General features: G+C 38.0%; 1 protein-coding gene across 4 annotated transcripts in view; it reads right to left on the bottom strand.

Moving 5' to 3' along the window:
- The window catches only part of mypn (myopalladin), a 97196-nt gene that overhangs the window by 55649 nt on the left and 18921 nt on the right, over positions 1-22626 (bottom strand). The window contains exons 1-2 of one of the 4 annotated variants that reach the window (XM_008115177.3): positions 15268-15519; positions 3741-4613 (exon numbers count right to left, since the gene is read on the bottom strand). In XM_008115177.3, coding sequence (XP_008113384.1) covers positions 3741-4612 — 872 coding nt within the window. In that variant the 5' untranslated portion in view covers position 4613; positions 15268-15519. Of the gene's footprint in view, positions 1-2812; positions 2895-3740; positions 4614-15267; positions 15520-22626 lie in introns of those variants that run through there. The other 3 variants (XM_003223692.4, XM_008115176.3, XM_008115178.3) reach the window with 3 other exon arrangements.

Below are 22626 nucleotides of genomic sequence, written 5' to 3'. Positions count from 1 at the left end.
TTCTGTGATTAGATATTAGCTTTGAGGGAAAGGGAAAGGAAAACATCATCAAAGAGCTGTGATGTTACTTTAATACACATTGAAATGTTTTATTTATTGGGAAAATGTTTCATTCATCATGACTAAAGTTAAGAATTTACTCTTAAGGTGAATAAATACAGTAGACATCTTGAAGTCAGCCATTAGGGAGCAGGGACAGTACTCTGCAATGGTGGGACAATAAGAAGAATAACCTACCATCCCCATCTTGCCAACAAATCCTTCCATCATCTTGGAAGGCTGGGGATGATCTGCATACCTTTGGGTGCTGTTATCCATTGTACTAAATCCCATCATTTCCCAAATAGGTTCAGCACCATGGATAGCTCCTTCAAAGTTGGAACCAGAGCTCAGTGCAGATTTATTACCTACTGAAATGGGAGTCACCAGTCTCCACAAGAGAAGAAAGATCTTTTCTATGTGTAGAGAGGGAATTCAAAAACATATCTCTTTCTTTTCAGGTTGAAAATCTGGCTCCAGTTTTAGAGGAGGAGGTGTATCTTATAGATTCTGTGGTGTTTTCCTATGGACTGTCAGACTATAGTTGAAAACCTGGATTCTTAAACAAACAAGATTAGAATGTATTTATTGTATTAACATGCCTGTATCAGAGAGTGTTCTCATAGAAAGTGTATGACATACAGCCTGTTTATAGAGCTTCAAACTCCCTTGACAGGGATAGCAGAATAGCTGTGAATGCCAAGCCACAGTAACATGAATCTAAGAGAGGTGAGCTAAGTTGATAGGAAAAAATGCAGGCACCTCTCAGCAGAGATGACAAATATGGGTCACTTATGACCAATGGAGGAAATACATAAATCCCTAAGACTGGCCTTACTAGGTTACACATTCATGCTGTATTCTATCCCATTGGGCCAGCTCTGATGTCATACACAGCATACACAGCATTCATGGAAAGCCTTCTGCAAATGATTCTTATGTGGAAAATTGCTTCGGTGAAACATCATTCATGTACCTAGCTGAGGGCTAGTTACTGTGAACTAAGAAAAGATCCTAAACTGAATAATTTCCATTCATAGGATGAATAGGGCTTAAGGGAACTTTTTCACATGATATCTTGAAGTGAAAGCATGAAATCTGATAAACTTTGACAAGTGTATTTATATGCTATGTTGATTTTTGTGACAGATACATATAGTTCTAGTGCTACCAATCAAATGGCATGTCTTTTCCTTCTTAACCAGTTTACTACCAAAAAAGACTGAAAAAATTGTGGGAAAATAAAACAGTGTTGGTAATAAATGAAAAGCTATGATGTTTGAACTCTGGAATTTTTTTAATGAGGCAGGTCACCTGCAGAAGAAATGCCTTGACTGGAAGCACCCACAATCAGTGGTAATGAAAGTCAGTCACCGTGGCAGGTGTATCCTTAAAGAGGAACTAGAAATGGAAGCTGCTGCGCCAGTCCATATCAACAAATATGACTGAATAGTTTTCATATCAACAGAAAAAGATCTTTTGTCAACCATCCTTTCCAGAACAAGCATTACAATAGAAAAAAAATTGGAAGAAAATCTGCCCCCTGCTCTTCTCTCAGCTATTCTGAGGATTGAAGCCAAATTCAGAGGGCAAAGAGAGGCTGTAACTGTTGATGATGTAATACCATCTGCTACACATAAAATATCTTGTTGCTTTAATTTGGTCAGCCTTCATTCAACTACACTGCCTTTAACTTAATCTTATCCTCTAATGCAGGGGTTCTCAAACCTTTTCCACCATGGCCTCTGTGTCCAAACTTTTGCCTGATATATATACATAATATAATATAATATATGAACATTTTGGGGCTCCATGAGAAACTTTTCCTTCAAAAAGGGCTCCATGAGGTGAAATAGCGGTAAGGCAGTTCAACCTCCATATGCTACCAAGCTTGTTGGCTATCTTTCTGACTATCTCCTGCCTGCCTGCTTGCCTTCCATCCTTTCCTTCCTTCTTTCTGTCTGCCTATCTCTCTCTCTCTCTCTCTCTCTCTCTCTCTCTCTCTCTCTTTCTCTCTGTCTGCCTCTTACACATGGCAAGGGGGTGCTTTTGGCAGCAGGGACTTCCAGGCAGGCACGCTTGGAGGGGAGGAAGGGGGAGGGAGGAGGCAGGAAGCACGGAACCCCTCAATTTGCCCTATGGAGCCCTCTGAGCTCTGTGGAGCACAGTTTGAAAACTGATGCTCTAGCATATTAGGACCAAACAGAGAGGCTACGTGAATGGATAATGAGAAGAACTAAATACTCTGAATCATCAGATCCTAGAATGATAGAATCATCGAATTGGAAGAGATCTCATGGGCCATCCAGTCCAACCTGTGCAGGAAAATCACATTCAAAGCACCCCCAACAGATGGCCATCCAGTCTCTGCTTAAAAGCCTCCAAAGAAAGAATGAATATCAGGTTGGTAGGCTATATTTCAGAGCAAGGAACTAGCAAAACCACCTCTATGTAATCCTTGGCGAAGAAAAGCAGAGGAAATTAGCACAAGTTGACAAGTAACTTGATGGCACACAGACACACACAACATAGATAAAATCAGCACAATTATAATCAGTCAAGGACCATCTCAAACCTGGAACAAGGATTTATCTCATAACTAATCTGGACCTTATTGCACAAGCCTCTAAAAACGGCTTCTAGCATTGCAAACTGTCTTACTTGAGACTGGAGTGTGTCTGAATAACCACTGTTCTTCTCGCACAAATTCATTCAAGGAGCCCTTTAAAAAAGCTTAGAATGTGTTTAGTTTACTGCCACTGGTGGGATTTACCTCCACCCAACGCATGCATTGGGTCTCTTTGTCCATGTTCCGCTTTTCATGTTTTCTTCAAAAGAACTGCGCAACCGCAAGAGTCCAAAATCTCTTGAAACTAGGGCTTTCCAAGTTCACAAGCACTGCCCTACAATCACGTAAAATATTAATAAAATATAGTTTTGCAATTCACAACCTTTTTTATTTTGTGGATTTCTCAAGGAAGTCTACTTTTGATTGGTAAAGCTTGTTTAGCAATGCACAAGAATGCATGAGCTGAGAGTTTTGCAAGACAGACTTTCAAACAAAAAGGAAACACTGAATTAAGAAGGGAAATCCTGATCAGTGCCTGGAATTATCTGTGAAGCTGCACATTTACTTGGTCTTTTAAAAAATTAAGTTAGTCGGGTAAAAGAGGGAAATTATGGCATTGCAACCAGAGGTTTTCTTGGGCTGACCGTAAGACATGGAATGGCAAGCAATTTGGGGATGTGGAAGCAAAGCAGTTCAGAGTGATATCCACAACATACCCAGAATCACATTACTGTCCCAAACTCACTGTACAAACACTTTTAGATTATTGCACCATCTGAAAACACTTTGAACACCAATTCAAAGTGCTTTCAGTCGTCTAAAAATGAGTATCTCATGTTTATTGAAAAACACTGCTTAGGCATTAGTTTATAATTGGTTTGGAGTAAATTTGGATCAACATTGTGCAATGGTGAGTGCTTCTCTTCATGGCTAAGGAGCTTCAAACATGTGCTACAAGACTCATGACACACTGTCCTAACACACTTTTCCAAGGTCACAGAAAGAAGAAGGATAATAAATTGGAAGCATCTGGCTTCCAGGGTAAAATCTGAGAACACCTCTGAGATTATTTGACTATAATCATCTATTCTTGAGTACATTTACAATTTCAGAAATAAAATAACATGTTTACCTGATTTCAGGTGTTGGAATTCCTACCACAATGCAATCCAACTGCACTTTGGTTCCTTCAAGGACCTCCCTGCTCTTCAGTTTTTGAGTAAAATGTGGTGGCTGGCCTAAAGGCTCGTCTGAATTAAAAGATGCTGCAGGTGATTCTGTAGTTAAACCTGAAATTTCTAATGTAGTTACAGCTTCCAAGTCTGCCTGAAGAAGTTTATCTGGTTGTTCAAGTGTGTGCTCAGTTTTATCTAAATCTTGAGTTACTGGAGCACAAGGCCTTTCTCTGTTTTCTGACAGATTTGAAAAAGCACAACTGCTCTCTTGGGCAGCCTTATTTTTAGATTCAAGTTTGCTTTTGTAGTTTTTGCATGTCCTGGGTCTGATTCTTTTGGAATTGTGTGCTTTGAAAAGTGAAGACAGCTCCTCAATAAAATCAGCAGCCTTGTTCAGGAATTCCTTTTTGGACTCAGCCTCTGAACTGGATGTCTGCTTCTTTTGACTGCTGTCCAAAGTCGGTGAAGATGAAGGCTGGAATTGTGGTTTTTTAGAAACTGTATTTCCAGAGTTTTTCAACTCAGAGGGATAAAACACATGAACCTGTTCATCTGGCTTGCTTTCAAGGGGATCTTGAGAGATGGCCTGTCTTGCCAGGTTCACACTTTGATCCAACTCTTCTTGGCTCAAAAAAGCAGAAAGATCGGGAAGGTCATCTTGTCCAGGCACCTCATCAGAAGTCCCAGAGGTATCGCCACAATGGAAAGAATGTGGAGATGGTTCTGATCTACTCCTTTCGCTATTCCCTTGATGGCTGTTTTCAGCTAGATAGCTCTCTCTCAGCAGTTGAGTTATGGAAGTGGAAGGTTCTGAAGTATTGTCTTGCATGCTGTTAACAGAGGGTACAAATAGGACCATAGACTCATCAATAGTAAGTCTGTTGCTGGTACTGAATTAAAAAGAAAACAGGGATATTCTACTCAGACAAATGGCTTCTTTTAATATCAGGACTTTGACCCTATTTGGTATCAACTGGTGTGTGTGTGTGTGTGGTTAAATGTGGGACTAGATTGGGGACTTGAGAGATGCAAGTATCAATCCCCACAAAGCCATAGGACTTTGTGTGTGGTTTTGAGCTGCTCACTTTCTCTCAGCCTTACATAGCTCAAGGGTTATTATAGAATAAAGTGGAAAGAAGAGGGTAGGGACCATATACAGTACCTGACAGGAGGAAAAATGTCATGTAAAACAAGAATTTAGTAGTAGTAGTAGTAGTAGTAGTAGAATAATAATAATAATAATAATAATAATAATAATAATAATAATAATAATAATTGTTGTGTGCCTTCAAGTTGTTTCCAATTTATGGCAACCCTATCATAGGGTTTTCTGGGGCTATGATTATATGATTAATCTAAGGTAACCTAGTAGGTATCCATGGCTGAGTATAGAATAGAACACTAGTTTTCAGAGTAGTAGTTCAGTGCTCAACCCAGAACACCATGCTGTTTCTCTACAATACATAATAGAAACAATATATATTGTTTTATAATCTAATACTCTCTCTGTGTATTTATCCATCCATCCATCCATCCATCCATCTATTTGTTATTTCATTTTTGGAAGTCAGTTATAATCCCCACAAACAGTGGTCTGGGATCTGAGAGCGTTAAGAGATTATAAACTGCCTGCTCACAAGTGCCATAACAAAGTTGGTGCCATGAACGGTCTTATACTGATTCATCTTTCTAGTCCAAGTCCTGTTGACACATAGTGTAGCAGCTGTCAGGGCATCAGGCAAAGGTCATTCCCAGCCCTGCAGGCTAAGTTCCTTTTAATTAGTATTGCTGGACAGTGACCCTTAACTTTTTGCATGCAAAGCATTACTACTATGCTATTGCCCTTCCCCTTCCAAATCAAGAATTTCCTGCCACTAAACTATGGTTGTTCTTTGGGGGGGGGGGGGGGGGAGGAGTCTGTTTCAATTTTGAGGAGTGTAGATGCTCCAACAACTCATACAGCTCTATACATTTTCTTATTTACATGTTTATAAATGTAGTCAACCAGTGATGTAAATTAAAGCATGGATCATCCGTTTGTTTCATTTTGAATGCCACTTACTCCTCAATAGCTAAAACAGTAAACAAACTTTTTAACCATACAGTACAATGATGGTGAAACATGACAGTCAGTGGCATAATGGAAGGAAGACACACAGCGACAAAGGGCTATTATGTTTTAGTTAGCAGGGGAACAAAAATATTATCTACCACCCTTCCAGCTCTCTTATTCCAATTCTGTTTAACTGCAGGTCCTCATAATAGTAGAGGGCTGTTCGCACCCACTGTATATTAGTTCTCTGTTTCTCTCTGTCTCTCTCTTTATTTTGAGCTGTTTTGGTCCTGGATAAGCAATTAAAACTTTTTAAAAGCTTTCATGAAATATCTGCCCTTGATGGAGATGAAATGTTCTGGAATTGGTTTGTTGATATGAATCAACAGTTGCCTGCATTTTTGAACTCTCCTTAAGGGCTTGAGAATAGAGATGGTCATAATCACGAGAACCTCAACTTTAAAATATATCACTCTATTGCTATTGACAGGACTAGAAGGAAGAAGAGAAAATTCCACAAGGATCCAACAGCTGGCCATTCCATAACTATTTAAGCGGAGCTCCTGACAGGACTTTGATCTTTGGAAGTTTTTAAACAGAGGCTGGATGGCTACATGGTGGGGGTGCTTTGATTCTTGTGTGGCAGCAAAATGGGCTGGATGGTCCTTGTGGTTTCTCCCAGCTGTATACTTATATGATTCCATGGTTTCTAGACTAGAAATGTCTGAAAGGCTTTTTTACTGTCACCATGATAATTTGTGGTTTTCTGGACTGTCAGGATGAAAATATCCATGCTAAAACGATTGAAGCACGTACAGATGTTTTGGAAGTTCTGGTTAAATATTTTATTTGGAAGATTGATAGGATTTGCAGACAGGATTCTTATGTGGCTAAACAGAGAAATTTCCCCAGAGACATAATAGTTGTTAGATCCCAGAGACACGATTTGGCTCTACAGCAACTTCACCTGAACAAGTTGATGTCTGACAGTCAGCATCTGATTTTGTTTAAGAATATACCTCCTACCATTTTTAAGAAGAGGAGCAATTATACCTTCCTGACACAAAAGCTAAATGTGATAGCTATCCCATTTAGATGGGAGAGACTGGAGGGAGTCTCTCTCAAGTTAAATCAAGAGATTCAGAATTAAATACACTGAAAAAAGCAAGGTAACTTGTAACAGCAGTTTAGTTGTGTGTATTATGTGGTTGTGTGTTATATATCCAAAATGTCTGTCTGTATGTTTTATTTTGTCTTTGTCTTGGATAAATATATTATTTTTAAAAAGATTTACTTATTCATCGAGACACTTCCCAGGTTATTTTGCAGATTATTTATATTGTCTATGCCTGTTTTCAAAAATTGTTTTTGATGAAATATTTCAAGTTTTTATTGTTTTAGTAAGGTTTTTTTAGCAGTAAACTAAACAGATTTCTTTCTATATGAAAACTAATAGAAAACTGGTCTAAATCCAACTTTAATCCTAGTTTTTACAAGTATGAACTAACAAATCCTAGTAATTTCATGTTCTAGTTGGAATTAAAATTTGATTTAACCTCACATTTTGTTTTGTTTTTTTTAAAACTAATAACTATATGCTAGGGGGTAGAATGCCCTCTGATTTGGTGGACTTAAATTCCCATCAGCCCTTCTCAGCATAGCCAGTTATGAGGTGTGATGGAAGATGCAATTCAACAACATTGAGAGAAACAGACATTATTCGTACCTATGTGAAAGGTGAGAACTGAAAATATTACATTTTGGATTACAATACTCAGGATCTCTGAGTCAGTTTGGAATTTTTTCAAGCTCTTTGAAATCTAGAGATATACAGTAATTGAAAAAGCTGAGACAACTCTATTATCTGTGAATATGTAATTTTGTTGCTGTCATATCTTTTGGTTGGACAGCTTTAGATATGAGTCACATACATAGCTGCCTTACTGAGTGTGCATCAGAACTCGAGTCCTGTCCCATCAGGAACATCCACATCTTAGCAAAGATAACTCGCCTGACATACTTGAGATTTGACATCATGTGCCAGGTCATTTGGATGAAAGCAACAAGAATTTGGGGAGTGGAATGTACTACAAAGCTGCAGCCGCAAGTGACTAATATTATGCTTATGCAACAGCAAGCACAACTGGTCAAAGATTAGTTAAAATTAAAACAAAGATATTGGGACTGAGCCAAGACACATTGCACTCTCATTTGTTTCAGCAGGTGATTGTTAAGCATGTGCTGGAAGCCCCATTCAGGTATTCAACAAACAGTATAGGAAAATTTGCGCATTGGGATTCACATAGCTCCATTTCCAATAATGTGTATTTTATATTCTTCTTCTGCCAGTGCCCAGCAATAGGTACCTTTCAGAAAAGAGTCCTCCATGTACATAACTCTATACTCAAAGTAGCTATTGAGAGTGAGCCCTCTCATGTAGGTGTCCATGAGATATGAGGCATGTGATATGTATGCTATCACATTAGGGCTTCATTGCATAGTCCTACATCTGGCTCAACTCAGGAAGATTTAAGTTCAATAGGACATGGCTGACTAGTTGGATAGTTCACAGATTTTTAAAAAAATCTAGCCACCTTCTGGGGTAATGCTATGACACACTATTCATTTGGCATTCAGTTATATCTCACCTTTCTCAAAAGAGGTCTGAAGTTCTTGTTGCCTCACTTTATCATCACAATTGTCATGTAAGGTATTGAGGCTAAGAGAAGACTAGCCCAAACTCACCACCTCCATGGTTGACTGAACTGAACTTCAGCCTCTTCAAACTTACCTCCTCAGACTCAGGTGTAGGAATTGTGCAGCACTCTGGATGCTGTTGAACTGCAAACCCTATCATTTCTCATTACTGGCTCATGCTTTTTAGTTGCAATTAAGCATCTGGAGGACTGCGCAATTCCCATTCCAGTTCTAATCTCTATACCACATTGTTTCAAGGATGTTTCCTGGTTTAATCAAAACACTATTTTTATACAAAGTATTATTAATGGAAAAATATAAAGCTTCTCAAGCAATTAAATAATACTGAACTGAACCATCATTTCAACAGATAAATTATTTAACAAGATTTAAATGCATTTGTTGTTGTGGCCTTCAAGTAATTTCCATCTTAAGGCAACCAAACTTATCACAGGGTGTTCTTGGTAAAAATTTGTTCAGAGGAGATTTCTAATTGGCTTCCTCTGAGGCCAAAAGAATGTGAGTTACCCAAGGTTACCCAGTGGGTGGCCAAGCAGGTTTCCATAGTCCTAGTCCAGCACTCAGACTACACTTGCTATCTAAATTAATTTACTTGTTAATGTTCTATGGAATAATCATTTTGAAATATTGTAGGGTCTGTATGCTGATACAATTTAACAAATAAAATAACAGTATATTTTTTCATTTCATGTTACAGTAACACATTCTCAAAATGTACAACTCTACTTACTTTCTTTTACCGTACCAACTTAAATTTGCTGATTAAAATCAGCTCTTTTTATTAAATGACGAAAGGCTTAAAAGATTAGTTTACCTATTTTGCGGATCAAAGGCTGCCATCCCACTAAATATATTGCATAACTTCATAAAATGTAAACTGGACTAGCCAGACAAATACAACAGCACCTAAGATACTGAGTAGCATCAGTTACAAGAACAACAGTAACCCTGTCTGGTCACACTTAACAAATGAGGATTAAGATGAGAAGGGATTATGAGTTGTGATATTTAAGCTTTAGGAATCCAAGATACTTTTCTATCTAAAGGAGATTAGGAGACTGGGATGGTTTCTCACAATGCACTTTCCATAGGCACAGACACTATATATGTGTCTAATGTTTGGCTCTTAGTGTGAAACTATTTTTAATGTGGATCATTTAGGGTCATAGCATAGCAAACTTGTACTTATTATTCTCAGTTGGAGTGGAGACATAATTATTTTTCCCTATAAACATTTGGCTAGCAGACAAACAATATATTGAGAAATATTTAGCCTACTTTGCTTTGTTGCGAAAGGGGGGAAATTGTCAGGTTTGTTTCAGAAAAAAAAAAAAAACGTGGGAAAAGCCAAATTTAGTCAACAGACAATTAACTGTGCAACCTTTAGCATAGCTACTCAGAAATTTTCCTGACTGAATTTAATGGAATTTACTTTTTCATACTACTATACAGTGAGTTTGAACTCTGGTCTCCAGAATTGTAGTTCAACGCACAAACCAATAACTATTCTAGCTGCTGCTAGAATGCTCTAAGAGCATTATTAACTAACTCTTGGTAATACTATTCCTGTATGGTGTGCAAGTGATCGCAGTGGGAGAAGGGGATGGGGTGAAGGGTTTACACACTGCATAATTAAACTATGGAATTTACAGAAACAAGATCAATAGCTTTAAAGGGGAACAAGACAAACTGTGGCAGCTACTTGTCAGGATGGATATATACATCCTCCAGCACCAGAAGCAATAAGTCTATATGTACCAGTCTCTAAGGAAAGTGGACAGAGAGGGTGTATCTGTTTGACCACTGCAGGAACACGTCACAAAATTAGATGGCTTTGTGGCCATATCTAGCAAGCTCTTCTCATGTTCTTAACTAGTCTCATTCTGGATTCAAGTTCATTGAGGCGATGGCAGAGGAAATAATTTGAAGTATACTTAATCCATCAATGCACAACTTGTGAGAATGTATCATATCACGTACAACACACACACCTCTGGTATGTGTTCTAGCCTGCAATGTATCTGGCACACACACCACAGACTGTTTTAGTTTAGTTCTAAGCCAGCAATGGCAGCTGGAATTCTGTCCATTTCCCTTGGGGGAGGAGCCACATTTTTTATAGGCATGATTCAGGTTAAAACTGAGGCAAAAGCTGTCAGATATAGCACAGCAGTGGAAAAACATAGCCAGACATGCTTTGTTATTGTTTCTCTTCCAACTTGCCAGACTGGTTAGGGAGAATGGAACTGACCTAATGAGAGTTGCAATGAAAATTGTCAAATTCTGCAGGTTTTCAAATAAATTTCAGAGGAGTTGTTCAACAAATACGTGGTTTTTTCTTGGCAATGGATGAGCAATGCAAAATCCAACCTAAGCAGTTATTTGTGCTGGATAGAGGGTATCCCATCCTGCTTGTGATATTTCTGCCATGCATTCCAAAAATAGTATCCCCACCAGAGATCAAAACATAGCTGGCTCATATTTATAATTTGTGATCAATTACAATTCCCTGGATCCTTTTACAAAAAGTAACTACCAGGACATGGATCCTTTGCTAAAAGTGCACATTTGATTTTCTTTCACTCTACTAACATGATACTAAACATGTATTTTCTTTTAAAAAGTTGTCTGGTTTCCCAAGATTGTTCTAATCCTGCCTTTTACAAGGTTTATAATTCCTTCAATCTTTGCTGAAAATAGCTCCCAGGTCAAGCTTTGGGCTACATGTTGATCTGCAAGACTCAAAAACAAAATAATTTAATGTTACCCTTTTGATGTAATTTTCAAATCATCCATTGTCTTAAAAGAGGAGATAGTCCAGCTTAAAAAGAATATTAATGATGCTTCTCTAGCACAGTACTACTCAAAGTGGTAGTCCATAGACTTGAGGCAGACTAGGAACTATGGACTACCAGTCTGCACTGCATTTCTATAAGGGAAGAAACAATAATGGACAATGTACACAGTTGTGGGCTGGTCCTTTCAGGACAAGGAATACCAGTTCTCCACATCAGATACCATAACTTATTCTAATGTGTACTGCAGAGATATGACCAGCAGGTATCGTGGATGTGCTACCAGGTGACAAATTAGATGTAGAAAACCTTTAGTCACCAGCATCAGGCTAAAATAATGAGTACTGGAACAATTCTATAATGTCTTCACTTCCAGTGTTCAAGAGCTCAGGCTCCACACTTCAAGAGCTGGTTTAATGCTGCGGCATATCACTTTGGCTGTGTTTTTGGCCAAGGGGTGTCCTCTCTTGGGCTATAGCCTGGCCAAGAGGATGGCTCTGGTTGTGTCTCTGCTGATATGACCAAGGCCAGAGTCTCAGAGACATGGACTGCCAAATCATGCCTGAAACTCTGGCCTTGGTCATTTCCACCTCTTTTCTCACCCCACTATTGAAATAATGAGGCTGGAGTGGACAGTAAACACTAATATCCCTTGGATTGTGTGTATGCATGTGTGTGTGTGAGAGAGAGAACATTACTGTACTTTGTGTACACGTGCACACATGTATGTTGCCTACAGCAGCATGAGCCCTGATTCACTGATAGCCTTGGAACAAATTCCGTTTGTACAATTAAAAATGCAATCTTGCTGCCTCCAGATATTTGGACTTCGGTTTGTAGAAGTACCCGCCATCAAGAAAAATGATAAGGGATTATATAAACTAAAGACAAAAACATCTAAGGGGGTAAAAAATGAATGCACTTAATAATCCCAAAAGAACCTTCCATCAAATCTACCATTAATATCACTGGGGCTCCTTCTACACTGCCATATAAAACCCAGATTATCTGCTTTGAACTGGATAATATGGCAGTGTAGAAGGGACCTCGGAGAGAAAATAAGCATAACTAGCCATAGTAGTTGATACAGTTACTTCCACTTTTGGGGTAATTTGGCTAAATGGGATTTAAACCTAATCCAACATTCAAATCTCCACATCATGATGGCTATCTCTCTATGATCTACATCACTGTTATTATTTATATCCAATGGTTTGATTGCAATTTACTTTTTAAAGTGGTGTCTGATGGCTGTTTTGTATAAGTAAGGCACCAGACATTGTGCAGAGTTATCCAATACAGTGGGCTCTTGCTACCAGGACCTTCTCTTATATGCAACCACATACAAATATACTACCATTTCTCACTTCCCATCTCATTGGGAAAGTGATGTGGCCACAAAAAACAAACTGACTGGCAGAATTCCTCGATCTGACTATACAATACAGTACATGCAATCTATACCCTTGCATCTCTATTTAAAATAGGAACAGCGATGCTTTCTTTAAAGTGTTAAGAGAATAGAAAAAGTCAACAGCATTGTCTCAGTTTAAACTTCGTAGTACCTTTGAAACTGAAATAGTTGGCAGAATATATTTTCATATTCTAAACCAGCTTCTGCAGTTGCATGAAGGATACTATGAAAGCTTATTCTACAACTTATTTCTTTTGCATACTTATATTTCAGACTAACACAATTATGACTTTGAATTCAGTTTAAACTGTAATGTTATACAACTCATGCATTATTATTTCAGCTAGTAGTTCTGAGCTTTGGATTGGAAAATAGCTACCAAGCCCAGTTCTAATATATAATGCCTTCTGAATATATATATATTCCTTGTTTTTATCAGTTTTTAAACTGACCCCAAATATAGGCCATATACCATATTCCAATGTAGCTTTTAAAAACTTCTAACATGTTTTCTATGTGGTGCTTTCTTGTATATGCAGTAAGATGTAGTTTTGGGGCTGCTAAAAACTAAGAAATCTATTTTATGTTTTATCTTTTATTAATCTATACTACTGTCTGTTCTGTTATAGCCATGCACCGTGAAAGAATTTCCTGCCTGGACCTGATGGCAAAATTCAGTCCAGCACCTGCTTAGTAGAGACAGAGAGCTAATAAAGTATTTTATAACTAATTTTAATATAGCAAAAAATATTAATGATCCAGTAGAGGTGGTTGGGATTGTGATAGGATAGGTTATAAGATGATCTATGGTTTGAGGCTATATTTTTTCTAATGTGAGATTTAAAATTTAAAATAATGTTTTTTTCTAGTGATGTGGAGAACTTTGCTATGAATTAGAAACAAATAAAAACCAAAATGTAATTTATAAGACTACATAATACAATAATTGAGTCCCTCAATATAATATAGCTGCAATTTTCAAACTACAAATCACCAAGTGTTCAGTTGATTTCACTGATATCAGTCTTTTGACACACTTGATAGAATGATTTAATAAAATTCCTAGGGAGCAAATGGCTTCAAAAAAGTAGTCTATTGTAATCTCAGATCCAAAGCAAAATAGACTGTTGTACACTGATTTTTGAAAAAATTAAGCTCAAGTTGTAGCCATAAATAGATAACCACTTCGGCATCTACTGTAAATACTGCTATCAATATCTGCATTTTTAGAGTCACAAAATTACATTCCTGAAATACTTGTTTGAATATTCTGAAAGGTCATAATTATTAATCTCCCTTTAATAACATTTCTGCTACATTTTAATCTGACACAGTATCATTGATTTATGTGGGACAACTAGGTGAAATTCCAGTTAAGTTACAGTAGTCTGCATAACTAATCTCTCTGTGTAGATTCTACCACAAGATATACTATTTATTATAAATGGAAAAGAATTGAACTATAATTCTCAAACTGTTGCACAGGCATCTCCGAATAGAATCTTAGGAAGTGCTTTGAGAAATATTTCTCTAAAGCCTTAAGAACTATATTTTTAAACATTTATCCTTAAAATGTTCATTAAGGGAAAGTGGCAAGAAAAGTATCCTTAGCCACTATGGATTATTCAAGCATGTATTCCTAGTTAGAAAGTTTTGTTCTTATGACCTATATTTCTTCTTTCTTTTTTTCGTTGGCTTTACAAATCCAGAAATTTCTATTCAAAGGTATTGGAAGAGAATGGCATTCCTGCATATAATGTTGTGTAAAATCATTGTTCTACACAGTCTAAGAGTTTGCTTAATTTTGTTAATGTCTTATTTATTTTGCTTCATTACGTTCTTTCCATTACTGATTAATTCTACAATATAGCATGCCAAACATTTGCCACTGACAGTCAAAAACATTTTTTTGCACAGAGAGAGAGAGAGAGGGAAGGGTGAGGGTTGAGAATGTAATGCCCTTCGAGCAAAACTGCTCCTGCAGCTGTTGTGTACATTAATCCACGTAGCAGATCTTCAAACCCTAAATATAGCTGGCAGTATCATTTTACATGACACATATTCTTTCTTTCTCACTCACTCATACACCATACACACACACACACACACACACACACTATGAAAAAGAACGATTTTAAGTACACAGAAATATTTGCTTGTATTATTTTCTTTAAGGAGGAAATACAAATAGTTGGTGTGGGTTTAGTGACTCTTAAATAACAATTTCAGCTGTGGTTTGAAAAGAGGGAGATTAAAAAAATTGAAACTTTCTCATCCCTTCTGTCTGTCTTTATGATTCCAAAGCTCATTCTGTTCTCTTTAAACATGGATCCTCTTTGTAATTCAAGACAGATAGTAAAAAAGGGACTTGCTCCTATAATATGACTTATCAGCAATAATAAGCATTCAGACATAAAGTAAACTGCCACCCTCTATTCTAGACCCTCCGTGCACCTGTGCAAGGTCATCAAAACATAGCATACTTGAAAGTTTAAAGATGTTACCTTTTCTAGTTAGTCCAGATGTTAAAATCCAACTCACAAACACGGTGACAATTATTCCTAAAAATGAGATACAAAATGACCGAAGCGATGGTACCCCTTCAGGTCTTTCGGAACTGAAATGTCTTGGAGTCCATCGGCGGAGGGGGGAAAGGCGTTAACCTTCGTTTTAGGGAAGATGGCTGTAAGAAGCCGGGCAACCTGTCACCACTGAAGCAATAGCATTTGTCAGTTTGCAGGTCCCAAGTTATTTTGAGACACATAAACCATGTGCTTGTGAAACATTCCACCTCATTGGACAGGATAATATTGAGCAAAGGGATTCCATTGCTGTAACAGCACCTACGGAGGGTGGGATCCTCATTTTCTCTCCCCACATAAAATATCTTCTGTAGATGCTTATGCATTCCTGGTGTAAGTTGTTAAGAAAACGCAAAACAGATTTAATATTGTTCAGGGTCTAATCTTATCAAAGCGGAGTGGTAACTTTAATAGCTCAAAATAGTGAGATTAAAACTCCTCCTTATTTATTTAGCTGTGTCTTGTTCTCTGAATGTATAAGATGCCTAACATTACATATTGTTAATAAAGAAACCTATTTTTGTTTTTTGTTTTTTAAAACAACCATGTCATGCTGTTTTTTATTTTTAAAAACCTCAACTATTTTAAACAGAATTTAACTGGAATATCCAAACATTTATTTTAGGGCAGAACTGCAGGTAGAAATTGTTAATATAAATATTTTAAGAACACTGCATTAATTAATAAAGAAATCAAATAAGAAGGCAATGTTTTATAATCAAGACAATTCCATGGGGGAGAAATTCTACCAGGGAGGGAAATCAAAGTACTATAATATTATTATAATTTGGAGAAGGTCTCCAAAACTCACTGAGTATCAGTGGTTTTAATGCTATCATACACTTTATTTTTATGTTTTAATGAGTAAGTCATATTGGATACCAAAACATTTACTTTTGATTAGACATATATAAGCATGATCAGAAAGTGTAAGGATATCCTTTTCCCTTCTGTATTTAAGTACTGATGGGAAAATGATCTTTAATTCCAACATCGCTCAAAATATTTCCTATGATTTAAATATTAGTAGAAGCCTATCATATTCGTTTTCAAAACAATTTAGTGTAAATGTAAAAAAAAAACCAACGCAAAAACTATTACCAAGAGGAGTTGGAAACATGTGATCTTCTAGATGTTCTTCGACTGCTATCAATGAGTCCCAATCAATGTGGCCCAGGGTTAGGATAATAGAAGATGTAAACCCCCCCCCCCCCAAAAAAAAACAAAAAACTTGAAAGGAGGTTAGAATGGTGTAGTGGTTTGACTGCTGGACTATGACTCCGAAGACCATTGTTTGAATCCCCACTCAGCCATGGGAATCTACTGAGCAAGTTCCACTTTCTCAGTCTCGGGGAAGGCAAAGACAAAGCCCCTTTGAACAATCTTGCCAAGAAAGCCACATGGTAAGTTCACTTTAGGATCACCATAAATTGGAAAATTGGAGTAGATAAATCTATCCCTTTCAATTTCTCCCATATTCCACTTACAAACAACAACAAAACAAACTCAAGTTCTTTTCAACCAATTTTTAGGAATTTTGTAAATGTTGGTGATTTCATGTCAAAAACAATCTGAAATCAAATTTCCATCCCTATTCATTGATTCTTCACTTGCACAATAAAGAAGTAAAATACTCACATGACCATTTACAGAAAAATTGAGCCTGGCGCTTTCTGTTTACTTAACCGTTTCTTTTAGGAATTGTTAGAATTAAGATTCTCATTAGATGAAAATATTAGCACCCCTACACCTCTGCAAGATCAGAATTTGGCAGAAGACTTTCTTTTGTAAAGATGTCCATATAGTTTAAGGAAGAATGTTAAACATGACTAAGAATTCGATGTATGGGGTTTTGCTTGATGTGTCCGATGATGCTCTTGGATATTGTTTGGTGCATAATGTGCTTTCAGAAATTGTAGCACCCTGTACTTGAATACATTCCAGACTCAGTATACACTGTTGCTATTAATACAAGCTGACAGTACTGGAAAACTGAATAACTAACATTCTGGAAAATATTCATTATTTTGTGTCACTTTGCTTAGCCCCTTACTACTGTATCAAGAGCTCAGTTTTACAGTGCTCATTAGGACCATATTATCTGATTTAGTAAATTTATGTGCACTCTGTCACTAAAACTGGACCCCTGCCTGATCCTCATCCCATTTGGTATATGGCATATGTGTGAATACACAAACCAAATAATAAAAATACACTTTGTGGTCTCTTAAGGCACAAACCTCTAAAATGCTATCTGCTCTAGATGAAGCTGAGGAGTCTTACCACTTCATACAGATTCCTTAAATTCACCTGTCAACCTTCCCTGAAGTGTTTCAGAGAAAAAAATGTCCTGGCTTTTTACCCAAACCAAGGAAACTGGAAATGTCAAGATCTTATAACTACACTTCTTCAGGTCATTGCTGTCACTTTGCATCATGAGTACTTACTCAAGCTCAGCATTATCAATCAGGCTATCTAGAAAATGTACAGTTTTCACAACTTTTGCACCAAGCAGGCAATCTATCATGTGTCTCTGTCTCCCACAGGTACATCCCCAGAATGAGAATATTTGTTGAGCCACTCAAAGAACCTTCTTGGAGTGGTGCCTCTTTGTCTCAACATCCCCATTCTCCACAACAACAGCTATTTTGTCAACCTGAGAATGAGACATCACTATCACAGCCCTGATAGCTTTGTCTTTCTTTGACCTAGGAAGAATAAAGTGGCAATCTAAGAGCCTGGAGCTTGTAACACCAAGCATACACCCATGATGTTGCTCTAAGCAGGCAGTTACACAATAAATTGAACAGTTCCGACATTCTTACTGGCTTCTATTTGTCTTCTAGGAACCCCATCACATCGATGAGGTCCGGTGTTGCGATTCACCAGCCTCCATGGTGAATTGGCATGACAGCAGGGCAAACCCGGTGCCCCAGCCCCATCACACATGGAGAAGTGTCACTGAATGGCTTAATCCCCTTGTAAACCCGTTGTTCCTAATGGATCACGGGTAGGTTACCATGTTGGTGGCACAGTGTCCTACCACCCACAGAGCCCTGTTGGAAGTCCGCCTACATCGTCTGATGGGCAGAAGAATCCTAGAATGCTTATTTTTTCATGTCTGATGAGTTCATAGGATTGAGACACTTTGGGTACATCTACATGTGCACTTTAACCTAAAGCGGGTGAAAATTGGTTCTGTGGTGTTTACATAAAGTATGGAGCCATCTTGTCCCCAATGCCATTTGACACAATTGTGTTCCACATTAGGCAAAATCAGGAGTTTCCCCAAATTTTGGGGTGGTGGTGAGATGAACACTTGGGCCAGTTCTGAATCAGAATTGCCTCCACAGATCACACAAAGGTGTCTGTACAACCCAGAAAGGGGGAAAGGGGGGGTGGTAGCCCCTCTTCTCTTTTCCAGTCATGTGGTTGCCTTTGCTTACATTAGCAAGAGCACCAAGTAATGGCCACAAGCTCTCTGGAGCTCCACTGCTACAGAGACGAACAATGACATAGGTAAGGGTTACTGTCCAATGGAGCCGGACTGACTTATTCCTAACTGTGGCTGCAGCCAATTAGATTAGGAAGCATCATTAAAACAAGCCAAACTAAGCTATAATGGGCTCAACTCCAGGGCTGCAGAAGCCCCTTCTCTGTTTCAGTTTCCTGAAATTGCAATTCCAAGAACTTCTACTGACCTTACAGTTAAAATGTGTCCTCCTAACTCACACAGAGCTTTGCAGACCCTCAAGAAGTTTCACAATCCTCCACAAACTCTTCCGGAGGTTTTAAATCCAGCATGGAATCCCGATGTGGATTAAACCACATTAGCACTCCACCAAGATAGCAATAAATACATTCCATCATTTGGGACCAATAATAAATATCAGGGTATCACACTCCCACGTGTAAGCATAATTTAAATACTTACAACACAAAACTCTTGAAGACAGAATTATGATTATGAAGTTGTAAGGTTATAGGCACTTGAAAAAGCAAGTGTTGAAAAATTGAATCAACAAAAGCTCGAGCAACCAACATTTAAAAAAATAGTGCAATGGAGGGATACTATGATCCCAAATACAATTGTTGGGAAATTAACCAGAACAGAAAACACTTCCAAAGTAAAGGACCTAGGACAGGGGTGTCGGATTTAATTGATGAAACTCCCGTCTTACTTTAAAAGGGCCAAAAAAAGCAGCTTACATATCCTAATAATGATATCAATTCCTTATCAAGACTTGCAAAATCCAAAATACTTCAATATCCAAAAGTACACTCTTGTGTGACCTTTGCTTTCAGATGCTTTCAGAAAACTGTTGAAAATATGTCATTAAATAACTTTTAGGGTATGTGTATGAGATGTAGGGGCGCCCCGGTGGCACAGTGTGTTAAAGTGCTGAGCTGCTGAACTTGCAGACCAAAAGGCGGCCCGCTATTAGCCCCAGCTCCTGCCAATCTAGCAGTTCGAAAACATGCAAATGTGAGTAGATCAATAAGTACCGCTCCAGCGGGAAGGTAACGACACTCCATGCAGTCATGCCGGCCTCATGACCTTGGAGGTGTCTATGGACAATGCTGGCTCTTTGGCTTAGAAATGGAGATGAGCATCAACCCCCAGAGTCGGTCATGACTGGACTTAACGTCAGGGGAAACGTTTACCTTTACCTTATAAGATGTATCTGGAATATAAAGGAATTTTGTATTTAAACTTGGGTTCCATCTTCAATTTCTGTGTATGCAAATACAGGTATTCTAAAATCCACAAAAAATTCAAAATCCAAAACATTCCTAGTTCCAAGCATTTTGGATAAGGCATGTTCAGTCTATGCTAATTTATGGAAGCGGCTAGTGTTATCTATTCTAACAATCTGTGATAACAATGAAATCCATTCTTGGAAAGAGAGCTAGTTCTGATTGTTTCTGTTAGTTTTAAGTTTTTTTATTGCAATATTGCCCACCAGCCGTTCTTTGTCTGATGTCAAATGGCAGTGGTACATAGTACCTAACTAGGTTTGGTTTCCTTTGAGAGGAGATCGTTGGAAGCTGATAATATTCCATAACATTTGAGTTTATTTACAAATCTACAGGTGAAACACTCCAATATACAGTCTACTCCCATGCACTTGTTATTCAGACAGAGCACCCCTGCATTTCCTTGTGCTACTAACTTATTTGAACCCCTGGACAAATCCTTTCCTCATCACCCCTATCTCTCAAAAATCTGCCTTCAGACTCCTTTGTTCCCTTTCACTCTCTCATACACATCTAGATTTCACCCCCTTTGGCTACCAGAGAAAGGTCAGCCACTGCCATTCCTTTCTTTTATTTTCACCTGTTCAAAACATCCAGTACCAAGAAGTAATTTACTGACTATTTCCACTGAGGGCCATTGTTCAAATATCCCAGACTATTACTATCCTTTTCTTAATTCCAGAAATCTGGCTAGGTATGGCCTTAAACCATAAGGCAAATCCAAAGATACTCTTGTTCACAGACATCTGGCAGTAGAAAGAAGATGGTTTATATGGATAGTGGTACAAACTCCTTGCAACAGCTGAACAGGTAAGGAGAAATGATCACATGAATATTTAATACTATTGAAACGTATTGGATTAAGACCTACCAAATCCAGATCTATTGAAAGTAATGGGCTCTGCTAGTCACAACTAAGGAGGCTCAATGCTATGGGATCCTGGAATTTAACAGAGAAGCTACAGACAATGCAACATGACAACTCTCATGTTCATATAGCATTGAGCCATGCCAGTTAAAGTGGTGTCAAACTGCCCTTAATGAAGTGATAATGGAGCACAGAAATAAAAGGACATCAGTGAAATCTATGAAATCTGGTGGTATTTGTGGTATTTTTGTTGGTGCTGTGCCTAAGAACGATCTCACACTTTACATCGAATGAATACAGGACTCGGTTTCTTTCTACATGTAGCCCTGTCAGTAGGGTATTGTGTGATTTCTGGGCAGTATGACCATGTTTTAGCAGCATTTTTCTCCTGATGTTTCACCTGCATCTCTGGTTGGCATCTTAGAGGATCCTATGAAGATACCAGCCACAGGAGTTATCAGGAGGAAATCAAGCATGGAAATCCACTGGGCGACCTTCAGCAAGTCACATTCTCTTACTCTGAGCGGAAGGCAATAGCAAGGCTCTCCTGAACAAATCTTGCCAAGAAAACTCTTATTATGAGTTTTCATTAGGGTTATCATAAGTCATAAATAACTCAAAGACACACACCACCAACAAAAATCTTTAGTTGAGTGTGGAGTAATAGTTTGAGTGTTGAACAAAGAAAACCCTTCAATAGGTATGTCTTTTGGGCCACCATAAAAATTTAAGGGAGTATAAATGTTTAGACTATGATTGATACAGTATTATGATATTGTGTATAATGTGCAAAAAGAAAGAAAAATTATTGTAAAAAGAGTTGAAGGCAAACAGCAACGACAAAATATTTAACTAGAAAATGAGGGAGTTTAAGCAGAGAGCAAGGTAAGAGCAGGGGAGAAAGTGGTCTTGGGAATCTTCCTGCTTTGAAAATATTTTCATATGCAGACTGAAAATGTTAGACTGCTCTTCATGATTTCCAAATACAGTAGGAAAAATCATTTAAAACATTTCATACATAAACGAAAAATATTTTCAAAAAATGAAAGCAACTCTTTTAAATAGTGTTAAAACATAGTTTAAAACAACTGTACGTGATTTTAAGGATTAAAGGCAGTGTGAAATAACAGTCTTAGCTGGCCACCAGAAACTCAAAAGTCAACCTGTTTTATTTGGGAGATTCACCGATGCGGAGCTGTGGAAGAGAAAACCTTGTTATGTTTATGCTCCAACTTAGCCTTATGAGATGGTGGAATTTGCAATAGTGCTTCTGCCAGGGATCGCAAACTTGAGAAAAGCTCATATGGAAGAAGGGGACTTTCAGATATCTTAGCCCTAAGATATTGGAGGGGGGTGTAAGTCAAAACACAAACATACAACGGATTTTGGAAGCAAATTGGCTATCAGAACAAGGCCCATGAAATATCACTGCATACCTTGAAGTAATCTTGTCACTGAATTTTGTACTAGCTGCAGTTTCCAAACATTCCCAAGAGTATCTCCATGTAAAGTGCATTACTATAGGCTAATTGGTAGGTAATTAAGGAATGAACCATTGTGGGCATATCTGCTTGCCCTATGAAAAGGTGCAGGTGGTAATCCACCATTGCTGAGCAAGGGACTTTGGTTGCAGCAGCTATCTGGCCTTCCTGCTT

This window comes from Anolis carolinensis, chromosome 3 (assembly GCF_035594765.1).
Source record: "Anolis carolinensis isolate JA03-04 chromosome 3, rAnoCar3.1.pri, whole genome shotgun sequence".
Lineage (NCBI taxonomy): Eukaryota > Metazoa > Chordata > Lepidosauria > Squamata > Dactyloidae > Anolis > Anolis carolinensis.
The sequence above is the reverse complement of the archived record's forward strand: the minus strand, read 5'-3'. Positions and strand labels throughout refer to the sequence as shown.